This window comes from Tamandua tetradactyla, chromosome 7 (assembly GCF_023851605.1).
Source record: "Tamandua tetradactyla isolate mTamTet1 chromosome 7, mTamTet1.pri, whole genome shotgun sequence".
Lineage (NCBI taxonomy): Eukaryota > Metazoa > Chordata > Mammalia > Pilosa > Myrmecophagidae > Tamandua > Tamandua tetradactyla.
The window spans coordinates 139,153,346-139,180,433 of record NC_135333.1 but is presented as its reverse complement, the minus strand read 5'-3'; the positions used below and the strand labels follow the sequence as shown (position 1 = coordinate 139,180,433).

At 36.8% G+C, this 27,088-nt stretch overlaps 1 protein-coding gene across 2 annotated transcripts in view; it reads left to right on the top strand.

Annotated features, from left to right (window-relative positions):
* Positions 1–27,088, top strand: part of PTPRR (protein tyrosine phosphatase receptor type R) — a 137,393-nt gene that overhangs the window by 102,662 nt on the left and 7,643 nt on the right. The window contains exons 9-11 of one of the 2 annotated variants that reach the window (XM_077111433.1): positions 13,567–13,677; positions 15,028–15,185; positions 18,941–19,054. In XM_077111433.1, coding sequence (XP_076967548.1) covers positions 13,567–13,677; positions 15,028–15,185; positions 18,941–19,054 — 383 coding nt within the window. Of the gene's footprint in view, positions 1–13,566; positions 13,678–14,983; positions 15,186–18,940; positions 19,055–27,088 lie in introns of those variants that run through there. The other variant, XM_077111434.1, reaches the window with a different exon arrangement.

Sequence of the window (27,088 nt, the reverse complement as noted above, 5' to 3'; positions counted from 1 at the left end):
TCTTTTTTTGTTTATTTGTTTGGTGCATGGACCGGGAATCAAACCCAGATCTTCCACCTGGCAGGGGAGCATTTTACCATTGAATCACCTGTGCACCCCATTCAATCTCTTTTAACATGAACTATTCATTTAAAAGAGAAGTCATAGTGACTAAAACCTGCAAAGCTGGAGCTAAACGATAAATCCAAACCAGAGAGTAATGTTTGTGTACTTCCATGGAACCAAAACCCTCAGGCAACCTCCGGAGATTACTCCCTGCCCCTCATCCCTTCCTAGGATGAGAAGGGAAGCAGCTATAAATATCATATTTCATATACTATGGAATTTATTCTCTAGTTTTTACCATTTATTGAATCTTTGTGCTAAGCACATTTTCCATATAATTTCAATTCATTTTCAATCCAACAATACAAACTAGATTTTGCTATCCCTGTTTTGTAGATGAGAAAACTGAAACTCAGAGAGGTTAAAGCATTTGCCTAATGCCTCCAAGTTAGTGAGGGGTGGAACCCGAATTTTAATCCTGGTTTCTTTGATTCCAAAGCCCATGTACTTAATTGTTGCCTCTACATAAAGGAAGTAAGACATAAAAAAATCAAGTGACCCACCTAAAGCCTCAGGAGCAATAAGATAATGAATTTACTTTTCATGAAGTGAAGAAATTACTTGTTTTAACACAGTCCTCTCAAGTATTTAACACAGCCATAATATTTTTCTGTATTTGCATGCATCTTTCATCTGAGTTAGGTTTATGTGACTTAAGTACCATAAACTCATTCTGCCTGTTGACCTATTCGACACTTTGTGAACAGTGTGACGTCAAAAAGCCAAATCAAGGAATTATATTTTAAGTTGTCTCTTCTTTCATTCCCTTCCTTTCTCAATCTGGAAAAATTATAGTAAAGCTTAATTTTAATTAAATTTTATTTGGCTAAAAAACTCATATAACGCCTTGGAGCTTGTCAGTTGGGTTCTGAAGGGTGAGTAGATGGCACAAGGGAAATCACAATCCAGGCAGAGATACAACATACAAAGGTAGAGAGATAAAAAAACACACACAACGTGTATGAGTTGAACAGTTTGGTGTGGGTTGAGCATAGTCAAGAGTGAGAGATGAGCCTGGAAAGGTAAGTTGCATCCAAAGAATCCAGGACTATGCTTTTAAAAACTTTGGACATCATTATATTGAAAGTAAAGAGCCACTGATGATGCTTTTGAAGTGAACTGACATAATGCAATTTTCATTTCAGGAACATAATTTGTGGCAGGATATAAAATTTGGATTTGGGAAAAGCAAGCAGAGGCAGAAAATAGGTTAGAAAGTTGTAGTAAGTCCAGGAGAGAAAGGTAGAGGGTACTGAAAAGAGGAGAAAGATTGAAAAGGTGTTTGTTAGCAGAAGCCACAGTGCTCAGCTTCTGATTGTTGTGAGATACGAGGAAAAGGGTGAATGCACAATTTCTGATTTGTGAAGTCAAGTGGATAATGAAGTCATGGGCAGCAAGAGAAGATTTAGGAGAGAAGAATTACATTCCATTTTTGACATGTTAAGTTTGCGAAAAAGAAATACGGATCTAGGGCTCTGAAAAAAACAAGCAGGGCTAGAGATGGAGATTTCACAGGTAGTGGCTGAGGTCATGGGAACAAACAGAATTGATACAAAGAGAATGTAAGCTATGATAAAACAGTTGTATTTTCTGTTTTATCATATTATGAGCATTTCTCCATGTCATTAATAAATGATCAAAAACATGATATAAATGATTACTACAAACTCATTGGGTGGATATGCTAAACTGTACCTAATCATTTCCTTATTAATTGTTTCCAATTTTCTGTTTACATCTCTGATTATTTCATAATATATATTTCCTGGACATGGAATTAACTGGCCAAGTAGTATCAACTTTTAGAGGAACATATCTTAGTGTGTTTTCCAGACACACTGTTCCTAATTGTAAACACTGTAACTAATTATCAGAACTCTGTTGGGAGTCCTGCTTCCATCTCAATTTGACCTTTTGCACCTCCCACAGCTGTTGAAGGGATTAAATAATAGCTTGCCTATAGGTAACTCTTAGAATATTAAAAAGTACTGTGTTAAGATGAGTTACCGTTGTTGTACACCTAACAGAAATATTTTTAAATTCATAGACAGCAGCTGAAGAGAATCTTATGAACACAAAAAAAGATAGGTATGACCTCATTACAGCAAATTGCAGCTACTATAGATGCTTTGCTTAATTGAATGAACGTATTTCAATAAAGTTTTTGCAATATAAATATGATTAAGCATATCCTACATTTGCTTTAAGCTTTATGTTCATCAATATGGGGAAATTTGGCTGCACAGTATACCCATAAATTGTACTTAAAAATGAAATAGACTGGGCGGTGCGATGGTGGCTCAGTGGCAGAGTTCTCGTTTGCCATGCTGGAGACCCAGGTTCGATTCCAATACCTGCCCAAGCAAAAAAAAAAAAAAAGAAAGAAAGAAAGAGACTTTTTTAAACTGTACATTTGGGGGGAAATTAATATATGATGAAACAATAGTAGCAAAATGTTAATTGTGCACTTTTGGGGAAGATGGCAGAGTAGGGACCTATAGTACTCACTACTCCTGAAAAAACAGCTAGTGTGCAAGCAGAGATTGTCTGAAATAACTGTTCTTGGAAGCCAGGGGAGCACTGTATAGCATCCAGGGAAGATCAGGACAAAGAGACTGTAATTTGTGAGTAATTCTCTCCTTGGCAGCAGCTGGTGCCCACCCTCCACTCTCGAGGTCAGCCTCCTTGGACCCAGGTCCCAGCTGGCTGCTGAATTCAGAAAGGGATGTGGAAGCCTTCTTTCCCCAGAGCAGGGGCGGGGACATGGCCAAACACTGATCAGGCTTCAAGTGGTTTTAGTCTTCTAGACAGGGGCTGCTGAGGCCATTGCTTCAACCCCACCCATGACAAGGGTGAAGGTGGTGCAGGTTTAAAGATGCATGGTCTTCCTAGGGCAGTGGGGAAAAGTTTGAAGACGACTGCCATCTGCTGGGAAGGCTCAGGAAGTGCAGCTTAGGGGAGCCATCAAAAAAACGGCTTTGGGCATCTTCCCTGACCTTCTCTCCAGGGCTCTTTGGAACTGATCTGTTTTCCTTCAGGAAGGTCCTCTCCTTGATGACCCTCCTCCCAGAATTTGCCCTCCAGGCAAAAGAAGTTAGCAGCAACAAAGGGAAAGTAAAAAAAGATAATAGAGTCAAAACACAAAGAAACAGAATAGATTAAGATTCCCAGAGAAGGAACAGAGGAAAGGAGGCTTTTTCCTGGGGGTGAAACAATTGCACAAATAGTGCAATCTTAAAAACTGTACTTCATACGCAGGGCAAGAATCAGATGAAGAAGAACTGAAAAAAAAATCTGATTAAACAAGGGCAATTCTAAAAGACTAGAATAACTTGACCAAGTGTCAAAGCAGGGCCTTAACACAAAGCCAATCAACAATAAAGTCCTAGGCAGGAAAGGGAAACTGACCTTCACAGTAAACCATCAAGATAATCAGATGCCCAGACATCGCAAAAAATTACGAAAAAGAAGAAGATATAGCCCAGTCAAAGGAACAAATTGAAACTTTGAAGGAAACTAAGAATTTGGAACAAATAATAATGTGCAAACAAATCTTCTAAATCAATTCAAGGAAATGAAAGAAAATACGGGTAAAAAGGTAAAGGATATTAAAAAGACACTGGGTGAGCATAAAGAAGAATTTGAAAGTTTAAAAAGGAACAGAACAGAATTTATGGGAATAAGAGTGGCAATAAAAGAGATTAAAAATACACTGGATTTGAATACATGCAACATACATACAGATTACAGCAACAGATTCGAACAGGCAGAAGAAAGAACGAACAAATTAGAAAACAAGACAATAAAAATCTTACAGACAGAAAAGCAGATAGAGAAAAGAATGGAAAAAAATGAGCAGGATCTCAGGGAATTGAATGACAGTATGAAGCACACTAACATGTGTCATGGGTGTCCCAGAAGGGAAAAGGACAGAGTATATTTGAGGAAATAATGGCTGAAAATTTCCAAATTCTTATGAAATACATAAATACACATGTCCAAGAAGCACCATATACTCCAAACAGAATAAATTCTAATGCACTACTCTAAGACCCATACTAATCAGATGTTAAATGCCAAAGAAGAAGAGATAATCCAGAAAGCAGCAAGAGAAAAGCTATTCATCACATACAAGGGAACTGCAATAAGAGTAAGTATCTATTTCTTAGGTGAGAGGACTGTGGTATGATATACTTAAGGTACTGAAAGAGAAAAACTGTGAGCCAAGAATTCTTTATCTGCCAAAACCATCATCCTGAAATGAGAAAGTGTTTAAAATATTCACAGATAAACAGAAACAGAGAGTGGGGAAATCTTGTATTCCATACAAGAAATACTAAAGGGAGTTCTGCAGGATGAAAGGAAAAGAAAGGAAAGAGAGGCTTAGAGGAGTATGGAAATGAAGATTATTAGTAAGTGTAATGAGAAGGGTGAAAAGAGAGACAAAAATAAAGATACTATATTAACACCAAGGGATAAAATGATTGAAGTAAATACTGCCTTTACAGTAATAATATCAATTGTTAGTGGATTAAATTCCCCAATCAAGAGACACACATAGGCAGAATGACAAAAAATGTATGATCCATCTATATTCTGCCTACAAAAGACTCACCTTAGACCCAAGGACACAAATAGGTTGAAATTGAAAGGTTGGACAAAGATAGTCAGTGCAAACAGTGACCAAAAATGAGCTGGGATAGCAATACTAATATCAGACAAAATAGACTTTAAATACAAAACTTTTATAATAAACAATATATTTATATATTAATAAGAGAGTCCACCAAGAAGAAATAGCAATCATAAATATGTATGTACCTAACCAGGGTGCCCCAAAATATATGATATACACATTGGCAAAACTGAAGGGAAAATAGACCTATCTACAATAATAATTGGAGACTTCAATATACCATTCTCATCAATATATAGAACATCTAGACAGAAAATCAATAAGGAATTGGAGAAATTGAATAATATGATAAATAAATTAGACCTAACAAACATACATACAACATTGTACCCCAAAATAACAGGAGATACATTCTTCTCAAGTGCCCATGGATCATTCTCTAGGATAGACTACATGTTGGGTCACAAGACAAGACTCAAGAAATTTAAAAAGATTGAAATTATACGAAGCACTTTTTTTTTTTGCCATATTGGAATGAAGCTGGACATCAATAGCAGGTGGAGAATTGGAAAATTTACATATGTACAGATGTTAAACAACACACTCTTAAGTGTCAGTAGGCCAAAGAAGAACTTGCAAAATAAATCAGTAAAGATCTCTAAAAGAATGTAAACAAGACACAGTTTATCAAAATTGATGGGATGCAATGAAGGCAGTGTTGAGAGGGAAATTTATAGCCCTCTATGCCTACATTAAAAAAAAGAGAAGGCTAAAATCAAAGACCAAATTCCCACTTGGAGGAACTAGAAGAAAAGCAGCAAACTAATCAATCCCAAAGCAAGCAGAAGGAAAGAAACAAAGATTAGAGCAGAAATAAATGAAATTGAGAATAAAAAAAAACAATAGAGAGAATTAACAAAATCAAAAGTTGATTTTTTCAGAGAATCAGTAAAATTGACAAACCCTTAGCTAGACTGACAAAAGAGAAGAAGCAAATAAATAAAATCAGAAATGAGAGGGGTACAATACTACTGACCACGCAGAAATAAAATGAATCATAAGACAACACTATGAACAATTGTATGCCAATTCCTAGAAACACATGACCAACCTGCAATGACTCTAGAAGAAACAGAAATCCTCAACAAACCAACAAGTACAGAGACTGAATCAGTCATCACAACTCCCAAAAAAGGAAAATCCCAGAATCAGATGGTTTCACGGGTGAATTGTACCAATTATTCCAAGATTAATGCTGCTCAGACTCTTCCAAAAAACTGAAGAGGATAAACACCACCTCACATCACCTAATTCATCCTCTGAGCTAATACCTCAGCCAGATAAAGAAACTATAAGAAAAGAAAATTACTGATCATTTCTCTTATAAACATAGATGCAAAAATCTTCAACAAAATACTTACAAATCAAATCCACAGCACATTCAAAGAAATATACACCATGATCAAGTGGGTTTTATTCCAGATATGCAAGGGTGGTTCAATACAAGAAAATCCATTAATGCAATGCCACATTAACAAATCAAAGGGGGAAAAAAACAAATGATCATCTCAATTGATGCAGAAAATTGACAATATTCTGCATACTTTCCTGATAAAATACTTCAAAAGATAAGACTGGAAGGAAGCATCCTCAACATGATAAATGGTGCGTATGAAAAACCCACAGCTAACATTGTACTCAATTGTGAAAGACTGAAAGCTTTCCCTCTGAAATCTGAAACAAGAAAATTGATGCCCACTGTCACCACTGTTATTCAACATTATGCTAGAAGTCCTCTTTAGAGAAATTAGCCAAGGAAAAAAAAGTCATTCAATTTGGAAAGGAAGAAGAAACTTTCACTCTTTGCAGATGACCTTATTCTGTATACAGAAAGTCCCCCAAAAAAATCTACAACAAAGCTCGTAGAGCTAATAAATAAGTTCATCAAAATGGCAGAATACAAGACCAACATGCAAAAATCAGTAGTGTTCTTATACACTAGTAATGAACAATCTGAGGTGGAAATTTTGAAAATGTCATTTACAATAACAACAGAAAGAATCAAATATCTAGGAATAAATCTAACCAAGGATGTGAAGGACTTGCATACAGAACCCTACAAAATATTGCCAAAAGAAATCAAAGATCTAAATAAATGGAAGGACATTCTCTGTTCAGGGATTGGAAGACTAAGTATCATTAAAATGTCAGTTCTACACAAAAGGTTTCATAGATTCAATGCAATCCCAATCAAAATTCCAACAGCCTACTTTGCATAAATGGAAGAGCCAAGTTTATATGGAAGGGTAGGGAGCCCCAAATAGTCAAAATAATCTGGAAAAAAAAGAGCAAGTTTGGAAGACATACTTCCTGACTTTAAAGCATATTACAAAGCTACAATGGTCAAAAAAGTGTCATACCGGCATGAAGATAGATATATTGACCAATGGAATCAAATTGAGAGTTCAGAAATAGACTCTCATTTCTATGACCAACCGGTATTTGACAAGGCTGCCAAGTCCACTCAACCAGGAACTCTTCAACAAATGGTGCTGGGAAAACTGGATATTCAGATGCAAATAATGAAAGAGGACCCCTATTTCACACCTTATACAAAAATTAACTAAAAATGGATTAAAGACCTAAATATATGAGCCAGGACCATAAAACTCCTAGAAAATCATGGAGGCAAGCATGTTCAAGATCTTGTGGTAAGCAATAGTTTCTTAGACTTTACATCCAAAACACAAGCAATAAGAAATAAATAAATAAACAAATAAATAAATGGGACCTCTTCAAAATTAAAAACTTTTTTGTTTCAAAGAATTTTGTCAAGAAAGTGAAAAGGCAACCTACTCAATGGAAGAAAATATTTGGAAACCATATATCTGATATACAGAATATATAAAGAAATCCTATTACTCAGTAATAAAAAGACAAACAACAATTTAAAAATGGGCAAAAGACTTGAATAGACATTTTTCCTAAGAAGAAATACAAATCACAGGGAAAAAAAATGCTCAATATATCACTAGCTATTAGGGAAATACAAACAAGATATCATTTTACACCCACTAGAGAGGATACTATAAAAAAAAAAACTACAAGTGTTAGAGAGTATGTGGAGAAATGAGAACACTCATTCACTGCTGGTGAAAATGTAAAATGGTGCAGCCACTGTGGAAGACAGTTTGGCAGTTCCTCAAGAAGCTACGTATAGATTTGTCCTATGATCCAGCAGTCCCACTACTAGTCATATGCTCAGGAGAGCTAGAACAGCCAGAGAAATTGGGATCCCATGGAGGACTTCACTTACCAGTGTACAAAGCAGGAATCCATTTAACAGCAGCTAGGGAAACCAAGACCATCACAAAAGGAGCAGCAAGGTTTCCTAGCCTCTGACTCAGGCACCTTCCTTTGGGTAGAGAAAGAAAAGCAACCTGGCCTAATATTGCCTAGCAATGGCCAGATAGCCCAATGCCATTGCATAACCCAAGCAATTAATAGCAGTCAGAAACTCAGAGACTAACGGCCCTCAAGCAAAATTATCCACCTATTGAAAGTCTCCCTGGTGACATGGGAGATGACTCCAAGGAATGAATCCAGACCTGACACCGTGGGATCAACAATTCCAGCCTGACCAAAAGGGAGAAAAGAAGTATAATTAATACAGTATCAGTGGTAGAAAGAGTTCAAATAGAGTTGAGAGGCTACTCTGGAGGTTACTTTTATGCAAGTTTCAGTTAGAACTTGCTACCTGGCATAACCTGCCAACCCCCAATCAGGACCATTCCAGCCTATCCTGAAGAACACCTAGGGTAATATATAAGATTCCATAAGGGTTCCATGCACTAGGACTACTTTCCAGAAACCTACAACCTCCAGATGGGTACCTGGTCCAGATAAATCCTGAAACCTAGCCCAGCCTCTCCAGAACATCGGATAGTTCCATCTCCCTACGCCATATTAGTGACAGACCCTTCCAATATGAAAAATTTAGAATCGCCATAACCCAAACACCTCTGAAGAGAGGAATGGAGGGATCAAAGGTGATGGTGGAGTTGTACAGAGAAGATAGGATTTAACAAACGAATATGAAAGCTGAATCATTAAATTGATATCTCTCTTAGTCTCCAGTACTTCAGAGCAGCTAAAAACCTAAAATTGTGAAATTGTAACCTATATCAAACTCTGAAATATGTACTACAACTAATTGTGGTGCTGTGCTTGGAAATTTACAGCCTTTTTGTATATATGTTATTTTTCACAAAAAAAAAAAAAGGAAAAAAGTCGATTGTGATGATAAAAAAAGTATTTAAACCCTCTAGCCTCCTATATTCTGGAGCAGCTAGAAGGAAAAATACGAAAGGATCATATGGTAGCCCATGACAGACTCTGGAATCTATCCTCTACTTGTTGAAGAATGCTTTGAAAATTATTGCTTTTTTATTTCTTTGCTTTGTATATGTTATGCTATACAATAAAAAAAAGTTAAGAGTAAAAAAAAAAATTTATTCACCTATCCTTTCAAACATGTTTATATTCCAAATATAAATTTACTCTTCTACATTGTATTGAAATTGCTTTAGCTAACTTAATTCAAACTAGCTAGAAACTCCCTTATCTGATATAGTTAATCTAGAGTCGTTGGTAGGAAACTATTTCTAAAAATCTCAAATGTTTTATTTTAACTTAAAATGTGTAGAGGTACATTTGTCCTTATTAAAATGTGTTCAATTTTTATGATGGGGCTCATTCTCTCTGTTGGTTGGAGTTTTAGATTACATAGCTTGTGTCAATCACACCCATAATATAGCATCAAAATTTCTTGTGTCAATTTCAGTTAAAGTAAGAGAGAAAGTACTAAAGCTTGTGAAGCAACATGAGTACTGAATCTATTTAGATTTTACAATTCTTCACAAACTTTTACAATTTTCTCACCTATCTAGGTTTGACTGAAATGTCCCTTACTGATTCACTTTTATTTTTTTCAATGAAAAACATATTCAATTATTTTATAGAAAATTTTTTATATTTTATATTTTATAAAATATTTTAAAAATTTATATATTTTTATTTTCAACTTCGTATTTCATTGATGCATGTAATATTTAATTATATTTCTGGATTTTAATAATAATGCTACTACCATAAAGAAGTGTAGCTATGTATACAGTGTAGTGAACATACCTCTCAACTGGAAACAGATGCTCTGGGCTTACTAAGAGAGCATTCAGTGTTTCATGAGCATCAGTGTATTTTACAGAGAGAAGGGGGGCATTGGCTAACGCTGTGGTTTAATAGGATTGGTTAAGAGATCCTTTACTGTATGTTAAGCATAATTTGGAAATCAAATATGGAAAGTCTGGTTTATACATTGATATTTCCTTGGAGGGTCTTATCCCCCAAGCAAATTTTCGCAGAGGCCCCAGCCAAACTACCTAAACCTCAGTCTCCTCAGTTGGAAAATGGTAGAAAATAATACCCACTATCTGCTCTACCTAACTCAAAGGATTATGGAAGAGATTAAATGATAGAATGCTTGTAAAGGTCCTTTTAATATTAAATTATTGTACCTATGTTAGCGATATTTATTTAGAGCTAGGAATAAGAGTAACTTCAGTAATAATTTTAGGCACTCTGACCCATTGCATACCTCTCTTATATGTAATGTAATTAGTATATATATGCATTACTGCAACCCTATTGAAACTGAGCATCTTTTATTTATTTAGGGCCACTTTCTAAAGATGACACATGTCTTTAAAGCACTCATAAGCAAAATTTCTTTGATTTTAAATACATAGCATCCAAAAGGAAAGTAATTTAAAATGAATTTTTTTTCCGCAACCAAACTACTAGCTAAATCTCCTTCTTCAAATAGAAATGGCCAAAATTTAGCATGGAAAGGGGAGGAGAGGATCCAAGAAAAAAATAAAAATATGAGTTTGCATCGCTTATATTAATTTTCTACTTTTGTTTAAACCACTGATTACGAAGAATAGGGTGACGGCCAGTGTCATTTCAGTCTGGGTTTGCTGATTAGGTGTTTGTGCAAGAGATGCAAAGTCCTTGGAAACCCTCTTTATTCTTCAAATTATGAGTTCTTGCAATTAATAGCAATTTTACTGAAAAGGCTCAGCCCAGTTAGCAGAAGAATAGTGATGATATGGGGCTATATTTTGTTAAAAAGCATGCTATTTTGAATTACCTACAATTAGTGTGGTTTCACAATATTATCTGTGAGACAGTTTTCCCTCCCTGTATTTTCCATTCTTTTGCATTTTAGCACTACAATGAAGAGACCCTGAAAAACTGTTCATGAAAGTGATTTGAGCATGAACTTGTTTGCTCTTAGAAACAACTTCATGTCCAGCCGTCCTCCACCTTATATTCAAAAGACCCCACACTTATCTGGTCTTTTTTTCTACTCTCTCCTGAAAGGTGGGGGAATGTATTCAGTATGTAAATAAGCTATTTTATCTCAGAGAGAAGATGGGATGTTAATTAAGGGTTGTTTGAATGAACAAGCCACATTGCATTGTCTACTGGGAGTTGGCTGCCAATTGCTTTTCTGGCAAAAAAAGTTAAGAAAAACATTCAAGCTCCTCTCCCCGCAAGCCTGGGAAAGGAGCAACAGCATTTCATTTATCACGTAGGTGCAGAAGCCTGCTCAAGGTTTGTCCAGAGCCAGAGTGCAGGCTGCAACTCAGCTCCTCAACTTTTGCTCCTGGTTTTGAAAGCCTCCTTCCTAAAGAGGGGCCTGGACCTTGGAGCACCTATTTCCGATTACAAAACCGCCGAAAGCCTCATTCTTGGCTCCATACCACTTTGGAGATCCTTTGCCACTCTTCTTGGACTCATCCAGGAGGCCTGGGTTTTAAGATACACAATAGCTCGGGTCTTGCAGCGAAATAATCGATGCTCCTTTGAAAGAAACCAGGCAAATTGGTCAGTATGATTACCTTTAACAAATAGAGAAAGCTGTAGACCTTTGGCAACTGGTAAATGTGGAGGGAAATATGTTGCTCTATTTTAAAAAGAGTTCTTGAAAATAGCATTATGCCAGCCAGAGGAAGCCCTTAACCTGCTTGCCTGGCAGTCTTGGGTGTGGAGTGGCATGTAAATAGAGCTGAAACAATTTACTTTGTTTGGAAAAGGATCAAAATATGGAGGATGTAAGGGTGTTTTTATTTTAGTGGATGAAAGAAATAGTGATTCTACTAGATGAAGTAACTTCCTTGGCCTCTCTAGGCTGTAGAGTAATTGATGCTTAGCATGAAACAGCCCCAGAGGCTTCAGATTCGCCACGTACCTTCCCCTTTAATTCTGTAATTCTTCTGCTGCTCCTTTGTATCAATGAATACTAAATTTTTGTGTGTGGTTTCATGCTTTTGATGTAGATGTGCAGAAACATAGTCTCTTGAGTACTGAAAGGTCCTGAATGACGGCAACAAGCAAAGGAATTTCTATATAAATGTGTGTGTGTGTGTGTGTTTGGGAGAAAATAAGTACTATAAATTATATTTCTTAAATTAACATTGCTTCCCTGGGTACTTGAAGTAAAACATCAATTTTTGCCCTTTACATTCTTAATCATTAAAATATGTGGTAAAGGGCGGGCCACGGTGGCTCAGCAGGTAAGAGTGCTTGCCTGCCATGCCTGAGGACCCGGGTTCGATTCCTGGTGCCTGCCCATGTGAAAAAAAAAAAAAGAAAGAAAGAAAAAAAGATATGTGGTAAAAAAAATTAATTGTTCTTTTGCAGTTGTTACAAGGCAAAACAATACATAGTATGAACTTATATGCAGGCTGAATCTCATTTTGTAGTTTTTCTTTTAACAATGAACCTGGATATAATAATAATCAAATAATATTTCATGCATGAAAATTGAATTACTTTAGGTCAATTGTCTATAAATTCACCCTAAAAAGTCTTTGATCTAGTAGTTGTAAAATATAATAATAATAATAATAATGACAGGTTTTTCTTTTAAATGGTTTCCATGTATTAAATGATGAGGGAGCTGAGGCCCAGAAAGGTTAGGTATCTTGCCCACGGATAATACAACTCTAATAATTGGTGGAACCAAAATTTGGACACAGGCTCTCTGATTTCAAAGCCCTTAACCACCATCCTACATTGCCTTACTTACAGTGTAATTATTATCACTCTTATTAAGCCCTTCAAGAATAGAATTCATTATAAAAATATCCTTTAAATAATTTTGTTATACATTTATTCCAATGGGCCTCATAAGTGAAAAAAAATTGGTCTTTAAAAATAAAATACTGTAGAAGTATTAAAGGTCATTACATCTGCTTTGCATACCAGGAAAACTTCATTCTATAGCATCTAATACATTACAGATACTCTTATTAGGCACTTTAATTTAACGAAGGAGAAAAATAAGTGATTTGCCTCAATCATTGTGGAAGAGCATTTGTTTTATTTCCTAGTCATCACATGCTAAACCCTAAAAGTCCAATATTTGCATTTTAATTTCTCTTTGGAGTTTTGAGAAATTTTGCCTCAATTACTATCTTGTATGGTATTGTTAGCAACATTTTTTGATGGGTATGTGCAAAAATTGATGTATTTTTAAAAAACAACATTATTGAGATATAATTTACATACCATAAAATTCATCTATTTAAAATGCGTAATCCAATGGTTGTAGTACATATATATATATATGTGGAATTGTGAAAATTGATTCTTGTTTTTTTAATTAATTTTAAAATTCCTTTGAGCTGCTTGAATGAAAAGCATTCCAAGGTGAATAAAAAACATCAATATTTTCTGTATTCTTCCTCCTTCCCCAGAAATGCGTTCTTTACTGGCCAGAAAAGAGAGGGATCTATGGAAAAGTAGAAGTTCTGGTTATCAGTGTGAAAGAATGTGATAACTACACAGTTCGGAACCTTGTCTTGAAGGTAAGATTGTGTAGCTATATTTATCTACAAAGTAGATGATATTACAGGATTATATATTTTGCTTTGAAATCATTCATCCTAGTAAGTACTGCAGATTCGATTTAAAGAAAGAAAATAATGTCAAGATCAAAGAGACATTCTAATCATCCCCTAAAGTATTTCTTTGTTGTCAGCTACTATTATTTGTGTAATAACTAATGTAAGTAGCTTTAAGGAAATTCATTATGTAGAATTTCATCTGCTAATCTGCAAGAATAAAAAGTCCCTGGTTTAAATTTTGAAAACCTTTAACTAAAGGCTTGTGCTGAAGATTTTACCATCTTTTGTTTTTGTTTTTATTTTTTTATGTAACTTTGAGCTAAGCAACTTTAAATGAGGCCTGGAAACTGAAAGAGGATATCTGCATTTGTTAGGGGAGATGTAGGAGGCAAGACAAACCTGAAGTGTTGATGAGCCCTTCAGAAATTTGAAGTTACAATAATTTATAGGGACTTTCCCCATATCAGATTATGTCATAAAAAATTATCTCATTTAACTTGTTGACTGCAGATGCTAAGGAGCAATACCACAGTATTAATTTTTTCTTGTAGAAAATAATGATCCCAAAGATTTCAATTCTATCTAGAGCATCATTATTGAGACAGAATCATCTCAGAGAGGATGAAAGTGGAAACAGAGTTCCAGTGATTGTTTTTATTGGGAAGCTATGATTGGGAAGTTCTAAATATGAGGATATTTACCCCAAACTGTTTTTAATATGCATCTAGGAGTGCATGGTCCATGCCAGGCCCCCAGTTCAGCACTGGGTTTCAAAATGATGTGGTCAGACTGAGTGTTCAAAGTGTTTCCAATTATGTGACCCCACGTGACTCCTTTTCTACTGGGATTCCTCACTATTATCAAGTGAGGAGTTGGGGATGCTTGTAGAAGCATTAAAGGGACTGGATACAAAGCTAAATGTTCTCATGTTGGCTGATATGTTTATAATAACCCAACAGGAACACTCGAAGAGCAGGAAACACAATATATCCCAGTTCTTTCTTGGCTACCTTTTCAATTTATCATTTTGTTTATTATAACTAATTCTAAACACATATTTAGCATATGTTGTATTTATGTTATATGTAATAAATATATGGCTCATTTAGTAGAGGCAAAATTATCATGAGCAGGGTATATAAAGTAAGGTGAAAGGATATTTTTCAAAAATCTGTTTCTAAAAAGCCACACTTCTACCTAGAAATAAGTTGCTAGCAAACTGGAAGGGATAGAAAGCATTCAGCATTGTGGTTTAAATGACTTTTAGTTCTACATGTGGATGAAGCATTTGGTGGTTGTTGCTATTTTCAGCAAGGAAGTCACACCCAACATGTGAAGCATTACTGGTACACCTCATGGCCTGATCACAAGACTCCAGACAGTGCCCAGCCCCTCCTGCAGCTCATGCTGGATGTAGAGGAAGACAGACTTGCATCTGCTGGCCGAGGGCCTGTGGTTGTTCACTGCAGGTAAGGAATGAACTGTCCTTTCCACCTAAGCGTCTGTCTGAACTGCGTCAGTCATAGAGCAGGTGGAGGCCAGGATTTGCTTCCTAGATGTGACTTTGTTGGTAAATAAAATACATATGGAAATGAAGGCACGTGTTTAGGACATTTTCAGTGACCTTTACACAGTGGACAAAATTCGAGTTCTAACAAAGCAGTTTCGTGAACAGGAGACCTTATGCAGTCCTCTACCTTGATATTTATTTATTTAATCTCGGAAGTTCCACATATAGTAAGAAATATAGATGTGTGTGTTTTTTTTAATTATTGATAGTTCTTATGTTGTTTCAAGATGGCACCTGAAGTCTATTTGCCTTGAATCCTGCTGATCTTTATTATGCTTATGTTAGACTTGGTGGAAATCAATCAAATCTTTTAAAAGTTATCTCATGAAAAACAGATGGAAATAAATTTATGAAATGGGATGTGGGCAAGCCATAGCTTGCCAAAAGGAGAATGAGTGCTGTTACCAGAACACAGGGTACTGGATGGTGGACAGACAGAAGCAGCAAATGTCCATGATGATTCCTTCCCTTATGTCTAGCTTAAATCTCTCCTGCTGTAACCGGTACCTGACCCACCTTGTTTCCTTGTATTTGCCCAAACTAAAGCAAATATTTTCAAAGTTGTTTATATAACCTCCCATTCATTCTCTATATGTTCTCGAAATAGTTTGTGTTTTGTTCTCATGACTCCGAGATAGCTTCTGATAATAACCTCAATAAATACAAACTAACATGATTTCAGATTATAATTTTAGCCTCAGTTAATTAAGAGTAAAATGTACTGTATGACCATTCATCCAAAGAGGTCGTTTTCCAATTTCTAGCAGAGGGTCTTATGCTAAACTTAGCTTGGAGCTGAGGAAAAGCAATCTAATTCTATACTTCAGGGCTAGCACTGTCCCCACCCAAAATCATAAAAGACTCAGGAAGTCTAAAACCAACTAGTCACTTCCCCCTTAAAACCAGCTCCCCTTCTGATTGCTAGTTGTAAGAATGAACCCATCTTTTTTTTTGGGCACTTGACATCCAATGTTGACAGTTATCTTTGGCCCTCCTCTCAACTCCAGCCTCAGTTTCTTATCAGTCACCAGATTGGCTTTCCCTTCAAAGCTTCTCCTGTAATCGTCACTTCCTGTTCCACCACCATACTTCAGGCCCTTTTGACCTCATCCATGTGTTTTAGAAGTAGTCAGTGAGTCGCCAACACACACTGTATCCTACCCTGTGCACACTTTGCTTGAATGATGTTCCTAAAACTCTCTTTCATCAACTGGGGTCCCTACTCAAAGTTTCTCAGTGACTTCCCACTGCCTAGAGCAAAAGTCCTTAACCTTGGGTCTACAGATAAACTAGAGCACTCAGTGAACTACTTTGAAATTATTTGAACACGTTTGAGTGCATAAGCTTATAGTAATTTTTCTCCGGAGCAAAAGTTCATAGACTTCATCAAATTCTCAAAAAAAAAAAAAAAAAAAAGTTCCACTGGCTTCTTAGCCTTTCATACAAGATCCTTTATAAACCAGACACAAAAGAACAAATATTACATGATTCCACTTATATGAAATATTTAGAATAAGCAAATTCATAAAGACAAAGTAGATTAGAGGTTGACAGGGATTGGGGGAAGGAGGAGAGGGGAGTTGTTGCTTAATGGGTATAGAGTTTCTGTTTTAGGTGATAAAAAAGTTTTGTAATAGATGGCAGTGATGGTGGTAAAACACTGTGGTTGTAATCAATGCCACTGAGCTGCACACCTGAAATTGGTTAAGATAGCATATTTTGTTATATATGTTATCACAATTTAAAAAACTTTTTTAAAATCTAAAGATCCTACAGAGACTCCAGTGTTCCTTCCCAATCTTATTTCCCACTATTGTTCTAAAATAGCTCACTCTTCAAGCCAAGCTGGTCAACTCATCGCCTCACATCACATGTTCTGGTCTACATTTACTCTTTGCTGATAACATTCTCCTACAAGGAATAGTCCCCCATTGTTCATGATACCCAAAATGCCTGCTTCAAAGGGTATATTTCAAATCCTTTCTCTTTACTGAAACCTCTATAGATACCTCAACTAAAAAGAACAATTTCCTCCTCTGAATTCTTCCAGCACTCATGATCAACGTGAAACAAGTTCCTACCATGAAAAATAAATGCTAACTTGATATCAAGACATAAGCAGTTCATTCCGACTGTCTAAAAGTTGGAACAATGTTGAATTGGGTCTTAAAAAAATGACCAGTGTTGGAGGTTTTAAAAGGCGATACAGAAGGCATTTCTAACTAAGGAAATATCAATAATTCGGAAAGGGAAATTGGAAAATAAAAGCTATTTTTTTGCAGTGACTCATATAAACAAGAATTGTGGTACATAGGGGGCAGGGAGGACTGCAGAGAAGACATAAAACTTATAAGTTAGCCCTATTCAGATTATGCAAGGTCATGAATACCTTAGACATTAGTCTATGACTAATGGGAGCCGTTGACAAGTTTTGAATAGGGAATAAGATGATTAGGTCTCTGTTTTGAAAGATGAATTTGGCAGCTGGGTGTATGGAGAATTAATCCAGGAAAAGACTTGAGACTTGAAAACCATAATGAGATCATTCCCTTAATTTAATCATGAAGTAAGCAGACGCCGAAAACGTGAACACAGTCTATAGAAAGGAAAGCATGGATCCCAAAGGCTCAGTGGAGGAGACAAATATAAGAATTGGTAACAGATTAGATGTGGGAGGTGAGAGAGGGGGAGGTGTTAAAGATGGCTCCAAGATTTCTAGGCTGGAAAACTGTTGGCTGGCTCATAATGCCATTGAGGGAAAAGATAATGAATTCTGTTTTAGATATATTGAATTTAGATACATTGACTTGAAGCAAAGGCAAAATAGTGACATCAAGAGTTCCAGCTAGGAGATAGAATGCCAATCTAGAATTTAGTAGAAGCTTTAGGAATTTAAATGTAGGTTTGTAAGAAATTTATATAAAGACTATTAGTGGTTGAAATTGATGAGAGAGAGGTGAGAGAAAGGGCTTGTAAGGTTGATGTACAACTTCATCTGCCTTCATCTAAGATGTGTAAATCCTCCTGGAAAAATAATGTTTCTATTCAACTATCACTTATATATGTATGACAAGGGAATATTTGCCTCTAGCCCTGTCTTCTCTCCTAAACTGAATTGAATCTTCAGTTACTCATGCACTTAACAACAGTAATTCCAAGACCAAACTCCCCATTGCTTTCTCAAATCAGCCCTAATTGCAGAATTCCCCTTTGTCTAAGTGACACCACAATTCTTGCAGTCCTCCAGACCTAGTCATCTGTGACTTTTCGCTTTGTTCACTCTTCAACTCTAATTGACAAGTCCTCCAGACTCTACATCTATGATGTATCTCAAGTCTTAGCTCTCCTTTCTACTGCCAACTTTACCCAAGTTCACACCCTAATTATTCTTTCTAGAACGTCTAAAATGCCTTTCCACTCTTCTCCCTAGCCTCCCCTCTCCCATCCGACACATCCTTGCACTTACAGCTAACTGGAAAAAATATATATTTTAAGCACCCAGCACAGAGCTTGATTTGTAACATGCAATTCATGAGAACTGCTTTATTACTGTTTCTAACGATTGTTCTTATTTTAAAAGTATCCCTTTAAAAGAATATAATTTATCTTTGTAGTCTTTCCTCCACCTTCTTACTGTTTGCATTTTCTTTTTAGTGCAGGAATAGGTAGAACCGGGTGTTTTATTGCTACATCCATTGGCTGTCGGCAGTTGAAAGAAGAAGGAGTTGTTGATGCACTAAGCATCGTCTGCCAGCTTCGTGTAGACCGGTGAGTGTCAAGGATTGCCTAATGGAGTCTTCACAGCAGCCTTATCAGTCAGAACTTGTTATGATCACCTTGACTTTGTAAGCATCACAGGTTCTGAAGTCCTAAATCTTAATAGAGATGTGTGTAAAATGCTTAGGAATATGCACTGCAGTATACATTACATTAAGAAGCCATCAAAGAAGGTGGGACAAAGTTTAAAATAAATTGAGTTGATGAAAATACTAGTGGTCAATGAGAGGAAAGGGTAAGGGGTATAGTATGCATGTTTTTTTCTTTTTTCTTTTTATTTCTTTTTCTGAAGTGATGCAAATGTTCTAAAAAGTGATCATGGTGTTGAATGCATAACTGTGTGATACTGTGAGCCATTGATTGTATACCATGTATGGATTGTTTCTATGTTAAGATTTATCAATAAAAATATTTTTTTAGAAGTACCTCCCCCCAAAAAAGCCATCGAAGAGTGTTACTGATAACACCAACAACCACAAGTCCAAAAACTAAAGCCTGTGTACTTAATTTAATCATTCAGTTTAGGGCATTGAGCCTTTAAAATGAGGCATAGGTGGTACTTCCAAAAGTACTAGGTCCTGAGGTTTCAATAAAAGAGATAAAATAATTGCTTTGAAGCATCTTATATATAAACAATTTTATATATAAAGCACTTAGAACCGGGTCTATTAGCCTTCAATAAATGTTCACTATGTTATCTTCATTATTATTACAATTATCAATAAAATGTCTCCTATTTCTAAAATTTAAGCATTTGAATTCCCCAGCCCAGATAAGGCTTTCCTTCTTCTCTCAGGCATCTCCCATCCCTACCATCCCTTGTGTCCTTCTAAATAACAGCCTGTTGATTTTTTTTAAGTGCATCATCTCTCTCATTTTTTCTCTTTATTTTAATTCATTTATTAAAAGCTTTTCATCATGGTAGTCAAGATTCTGGGCGCTAAGGACAGACTGACTGGGTTTCTTCACCATTTCTGGTCATGCAGCCTTCCTTGGGCAAATCATTAGAACCTCCCCATGCCTTGGTTCTTTCTTCTGGAAAATGGAAGTAATAATAGTGTCTGTCTCATATTGTTGTCATAGGGATTCAAAGAGATAATTAGCCTGCACATAACTCAATCACATTTAGGACTGTTATCATCATATAGCCTAAACACTCTTCTGTAAATTGGAGATTAAGTAATATATACCTCATAAGGCTGCTGTAATGCTTAGATGAGATTAATCTGTGGTGTACTGATAGAGCACTTAATCTATATTTCTTACCCTTTCTCTACCCTCTCTTCCCCCATTCCACAATCCACATGTAACTGCTGCCACGTTTATTTTTCTTGTTTAAGTAAGATCAGCTCCAGGGCAGTGTTATGGGGACTCAGTGGCAGAATTCTCGCCTGCCATGCCAGAGACCCAAGTTCAATTCCCAGAGCCTGCCCATGCCAAAAAAATAAAAAAAGATTAGCTCCAGTGATCTCTCCTCCTCTTGTAATGGCCATTGTAGTCTCCTGAAATCCCCATTGCCTTCCATTCAGAAATAGGGTTCAGTCATTTCCCTTCAGATTTCTGGAATCCACCTTCACCCAGAAGTGGTGCCCTAAGTCAGAGAGTAAAAGTAGCAACCAGTCAGCTCAGCTGCTGCTTCTGCAGTGACCTTGGTCTTTCCTGATTGGCCTCAGTTATCAAGGATCCTGCATGGGACCCCCAGTTCCCTCAGAGACTCGAATTCATACCCCTGAACCCTGCTTTCCTACTATCCAATACTGAACTTTACAACTGCCTTATACCTGCATGGATCTACACTGAGTCCATACCAAGTTGGCCTCCACCGACCTGCCCTGACCCTATTTAGAACAATGCTCTGGAACATAGGCTTGGTTTGCTCAAGTTTTTTGCCTTGTTGCTGTTGAAATTTGCCTATTCACCCTCCCATCTCCTACCTCCCCACCCCACCTTCATAGACTGACCCCCACCTTGGTTTCTACTTCCCGGTCACATTCCCCTGTCCTGTCCATCAAATTGTCCTCTGGTTTTGAATGGAATCACAAATTAAAAAACAAAAATCATATCACAATGCCTTCTTTATCTGCTCCTTCTTTCCTGGAACAAATGATCAAAACTTTTACCCTTGGGCAGGCCACGGTGGCTCAGCAGGCAGAGTTCTCAACTGCTATGCCGGAGACCCAGGTTCGATTCCCTGTGATTGCACATGCAAAAAAAAAAAAAGAATTTAGCCTTGGCCTGCTAATTCATTCCTTACAAATTCTTCCCATAGGGTTTGTCCTTTTACTTCTGTTAGGCTCTTCAAAAATATCTAATTTCTCTGTTGATCTGAATTCTAACGACTTTCTACCTCCTTGGATTTGAATTATTGCCAATGTATGTCTTAAAATCATTCTGACTTATTAATCAGGATCCTTTCCACATAAATTCTTTCTGAGCAGCTGTATCTATTGTTTATGAAGTGGTTACTACTCTCCTTAAAACTTTCCTTGAAAATTATTTTCTTTGTCTTCCTTCTTTCACAGGTTCAACATAGATTTTACATTTCTTGTCTCTCCTTCTGCTGTTCATTGCTCTAGCTATTATGAGAAGCAAAACAGAAAACCTTCTTCTCCCCTTCACTCCATCTTATGCTCCTCCTCTTTCTTGCCTCCTGCTTCAATTCTTTAGCTATTCCCCTCATATCTCTTTTTTTTTATTCCAGTTAGGAACTGGAGTGCTGTCATTGACCATGTCATTGACCCATGCCAATAAAGCAAACACTGACCTCAGCAAATCCAAACATCCACCTTTCTGCTCTTGCAGCTTATCTTTCCTCATAAGTTCTTTGTGCCTTATCCCCATGCCCTGGTCTTCCTGCCCTTCCATGTCTTCAGGTCTGGACCTACCTTTAGACATTACAGAATGTTCTAATCCACAACAAGGAAGCTTTTTTTAATCATGGGCTCCCCACCATGGTCTTTAAAGTACATGTCTCATTTAACTCCCAAAATAACCCTAACAGTAGGAAAAGAGGTATTCCTTGGCCTCATTTTTTTTTTTTTTTTTTTTACATAAGGAAAAGATTGATTAAATAGATCAAGTAACTTGCCCAAGGTCATATGATTAAGGATGTGGCAAAAAGAGCCTCTTTGGAATCCAGGACTTCTGATTTCTAATTCAGAAGATATGAATCTTGTAGATAAAAGTAAGCAGCTTTTGGAATATGTTTATTATAAAACTCCTCAACAAAGACATATCTCTTCGATAATTTTCTTCCAATTAAGGAAAATTCAATGGCAACATGACACCACAAATTTAAGACAATTTTTATTATGAATAGGAGCTGTTTCATTAATAGATGGAATGACATCATCAGCAGTTACCTTAGGAGTTGACAGGAAAGTTGCTTCACCACAAAATATCTATCTGTGGTGAATACTCAAAATGGCTATGTATAATGAGTGTCTAAAATACTACTTTGGCTAAAAAGATTATTCCTTTTAAGACTCATACAGTCTGGGAATGGGAGGAAAAGGCAATATTTTATGTCTAGTCATCTATTAACACTTAACCCAGCTGATGTCCTTCCAATATGGCAGCCAGAGAGCGTGTGAGTCCCTGCATTTAGAATACATTAGAACATGGGTTTTGATGAAGGGAAAGTGAACACAGAGCTCCAGAAGCTGGGCATACAGCTTCTGGAGCGCTACAGTCCAGGAGATGAGACCCTACAGTCCAGGAGACTGGTAAAAATTCTCTGGGCACTGGGAAGGCATTGAGGGGGACCAGATGAGCTCTAGCAAGGCCCAAGGCAAAAATTAAAATGTGGGGCCTCTTGTTTAATAAAGTTATTTTAAAAACTTTGAGATGGTTACAGCAGAGCATTAAGCCAAGCGCAAGGTCCTCTAAGCACAAGAGTGGGGGAGACTGTATGACCATCCGAGTCACAAGTCCATGAAGTCAGCCCTGCCTTGGGGTGTTTTTTAGGGTGGATGCGTATAAACAGGCCTGAATCCTATGTTCTCTGTCCCGTGGAACAGACACCCCAGATCTCTGCTCAGACGGAAGTCCCTAAATCATACATGCATTCTTTCATTCAACAAACATTTACTAAACACCTTCTACTGAACAGGTATCAGACACTTGCCATAGAGAGGAGGATTTCCTCTAGACTTTTCAAATTGTATTCTTTAGGGCATCATTTATTTAAAACTAATTCACTGGGAACATGCTAGGTGCCAGGCATTCTTAGATGGCATTTAGGCAAAAGTAGGTTCATAACTGTTCCCAAGTTTGAGAAAAAGCTATATGTTACATTTCTTATAGCCTCTCCCACTTGGAGATTCACAATAAACATTAACATATTAAAGGATCTGAAAAGTCTTCTAGCAAAGAAATCCATTTAATTTCGTTGAAGCCCTTTCACAGATTCCTTGAACCACACAAAACGTTCCTCAAAGAACATCTAAACAGAAGGAAAGAAGTTGTTGAATAATAAACAGAAACTTGTTTCAAGAAGTTTGGTGATGAAGAGAATACTAGAGATGGAACAGTATAATGATTCAAGCCAGGGTAGAACCCATTAAAAGAAGAGAAAAGGTTGGGGCTGACTAACTGGAAGCGTCCAGCTGAGTATAACAAAGGGCTACAAAAGACAGAGCCAAAATATCAGAGAGCTGAAAGGCAGAGTGCATGCTCCAGAGGCCATTTCCTACCCTTTTCTATCTTTTTAACAATGGCCTCTACCCACTAGTAATCCAGAACTACACAATGTACATCTTTTCTTGATAGTCTATTTCCTACCGCTTATATCTGACTCCTCTGAGAAATCCCACGGCATTGCTAAGAGCAAAGAAAATGACAAGGCAGTCATTTGGATACTTGAAAGGGGGTCCGTTTCTTGACTGATAAGTCAAGACTTTGAGTGTTCAGCAAGATCAAAATCCTCCCCAAAATTTACAATACCTGAACATTGTTATTCAACATGACAAGAACAGGAAATTGTACTCAGATCATGGCTATTTGTGATGCTGCATTTTAGAAATAAATTCAAATGGTCTACTTTAGAGATGAGATTGTGATGCTGAATGGATTTTTCCAGTATAACAATAATTACAAAGCCATTGGTAAATTCCTCATTTTCTGGCGAGTCGTTATTTTTACTGGCTTTAGGGCAATTTCTATTAATAGCTGCTACAACCCTTATAGCAGACTCATGTGTCGGTGATTCTCCTTTTAATAATACTTTTGAGCATATTTTGAACTAAAATGGGTCTTCTTTTTTTCAAAGTAGGAGTTCAAATTAGTAGAAGGCACCCACAGGTGTTTTATTTGGAAGTGCATTAATAGATCATTCTTTCATTCCCATTGTATTCCTTTTTAATGAGAAGATGAGGTGGATAGTATACCGATTGGGACAGGGCATTGGGTGATGGGACTAGGAAGCAGGCAACAGAGAATAGGGTAGCAGAGATCTCTGGACTAGATGTCAGAGAGTTTGGTATTCCACATGACTCTGCCTCTAATTTTCTGTGTGACCATTTGTCCTCTCTGGGCCTCTCTGTTTACACATGTTAAAAGACAGGTATGGCACATCCGTGGTCCCAGCCTCTTCTGGCACAAGGATCCCTTTTTAAAGAATAAAGTATTTCATGGACTCCCACTGTATTTTTGAATGCCATAATGCACTTCAATTAATTTGTATTTGACTCACAACAGTTTCTACATGCATTTGAAAAATAGCAATATGTGAATATGTATTTAGTTGGTCCACAGATAATGTTTGGAACACAAGTAGATTTGAGGGCACCTCTATAGATGCCTTTTCCATCCTGGGATTCAGTAATTGGGAAACGATGGGCTGGCTTTCTAAGGCTGCTTTCAGCTATCCCATTCTTTGAGTCTCAAATTATTGTTTCTGTGGAGAACAATGAAATAGCAATAAAAGACAGTTATAATATGTCCTGAACACCTACTAGGAAAGAGGTGATTTTAAGAATATTATACAAACTTCTCACTCTTCAGGGAAAAATTTAAGACCTAAAAAGGGTGAATGACTTAATGACTTATCCAAGGTCACATAACAAATTTTGACTGTTTTTTTTATCACTCTGTACACTTTGTTCTGATTAGTTTGGTAAATTCTGGATTTGTTTGGCTTCCAAAAGGCCATTCTTGTTTTCTGGATTGGGGGACCTAAGTAAGTTAAACACAAGATTAAGAGAAAGAAGTTCACATTCCAATCCCGTCATTGATAATGACCCTAAACTAATTAACTATAGAAACTAGAGAAAATTGTTCATCTCTGATGCTTTCAGTTTAGATTACCTATTAATATCTAAATATGTGGTGCACAATGAACTTTCTGTTGACTAGTGTGGTTGTGGAAAGGCATATTTTGCTCAATCAAGTGTCCCTGTTAATGAAATGTGTTACCATACATGCAGAAGTCAGTGATTCTCAGAAATTATAGTGACAAAAAAGCACCCATAACTTAGTACCAAACTGAACAGTGCAATCATTTCTTTTTTACTTAGAAGGCCTTTCCATTTCTTACTTAAATCTTCTAACGCTAAATATCACTCAATTGTTCTCCTAATTAAGAATTTCAGTTACTATAATACTAAACCAACCAGCTTTCACCATATTTAGCTTCTGTCTCAAGGGATTCATTTTGGCTTCCTTTTAGATCTGTGCACACCAGGGTGTCACAGAGCGAGGCGGTGACAGCAGATCTCTTGCACATTGAGTCTAAGGGATGTACCTGCTCCTTTAAAAAAAATAATCTATAGAAAATGGCTCATATGCTCACAGATGTTACAGAAAAATGACCGAGAAACAATGTGTGATCTAACCAGGGAGGGAAAATATATGATCCATTATAGGTTGACCTCAGACAGCTTTTTCCTCACAATACTTCTTTTAATCCCATTTGGCATCTCTGAAATTGAAAACCTTTGAAATCAGAATTTGTGATGTGAAACATATCAGAAAATATGCAGTTCCAAGGCCTTTTCCTTTTCTTTTCTTTTCCATTTTTTCCCCAGAACTAAGAAGCCATCTGTGTGATTCTCCTTTTTGAGAGTCAGTGGTGAAATCTGCAGTTGTCTTCCTACCTCCTTACTATAGGGACGGTATTTTGGAGTGACATCCAAAGGTCTTGCTGTGGATTCCCAGACAGGATAGAAAAATGCTTCCAGTGTGCATCAGGTCATTGTTTAAATGTTTTGGTTAACATTTTAGCTTGATGATTTTCCTTTCTTCTCTTTCGGCTGCTGCTGCTCCTTCTCCTCCTTCTTATTTTACTATAGCAACCTAAAAGAAGGAATATGTGTGCCATCAATTTCTTAGGCTAATATATACCACAAAAATATTCTTTGTTTCCAAAACTTGGATAAAATAATTTGGAGCTAAAATTTCTACCTGTTGGAAAAATTTGTGTCAACTTTTACTGTACATTTACCCATATCTTACCACATTCCCAACCAGCCACAAAGATTCCCTAATTAGTGGAATTCAGAGATCTCATTCAAAGACCAGGAATCCAACATTTTGGTTTACTTATTTCAAGGACATTTGCAGCTAGAGTTCCAGAAATTAGATTGGATTTATTTGATTTTACAGTTTCTGAGATCATTATATAAGGGATGCTGTTTGTAAAATAGATTATGCCAATTGAAAGTCCCAAGTGGTTATCAGAACAAGCTTTTCCTTCTTCTCAGCTTGTCATTAATTGAGTGTTAACCTGGGTATTCAGAAGAAAATTGGCTGATTTTCAGGAAAAAAAAAAAGATGGAACTCAAGATATGCTAGAGCAGTCACTGAATTACCATTTGATTTTTGCTGGCTTTTATGCCTGACAAATTCTTGGGAGCACACCTGTTTCAGAGAAAGCGTCTGTATTTAAAGTACCCGGTCAGAATCAGTCAAGATGTTTATGTTTAAATTCTCCCTGATGGATGTGACAACTGTATCAAGATAAGGGGAAAATCTTTGAGGGAGGGACCCAGACACGTATCCCAGCTGGAGCGGAGTTTCAGCAGTAGA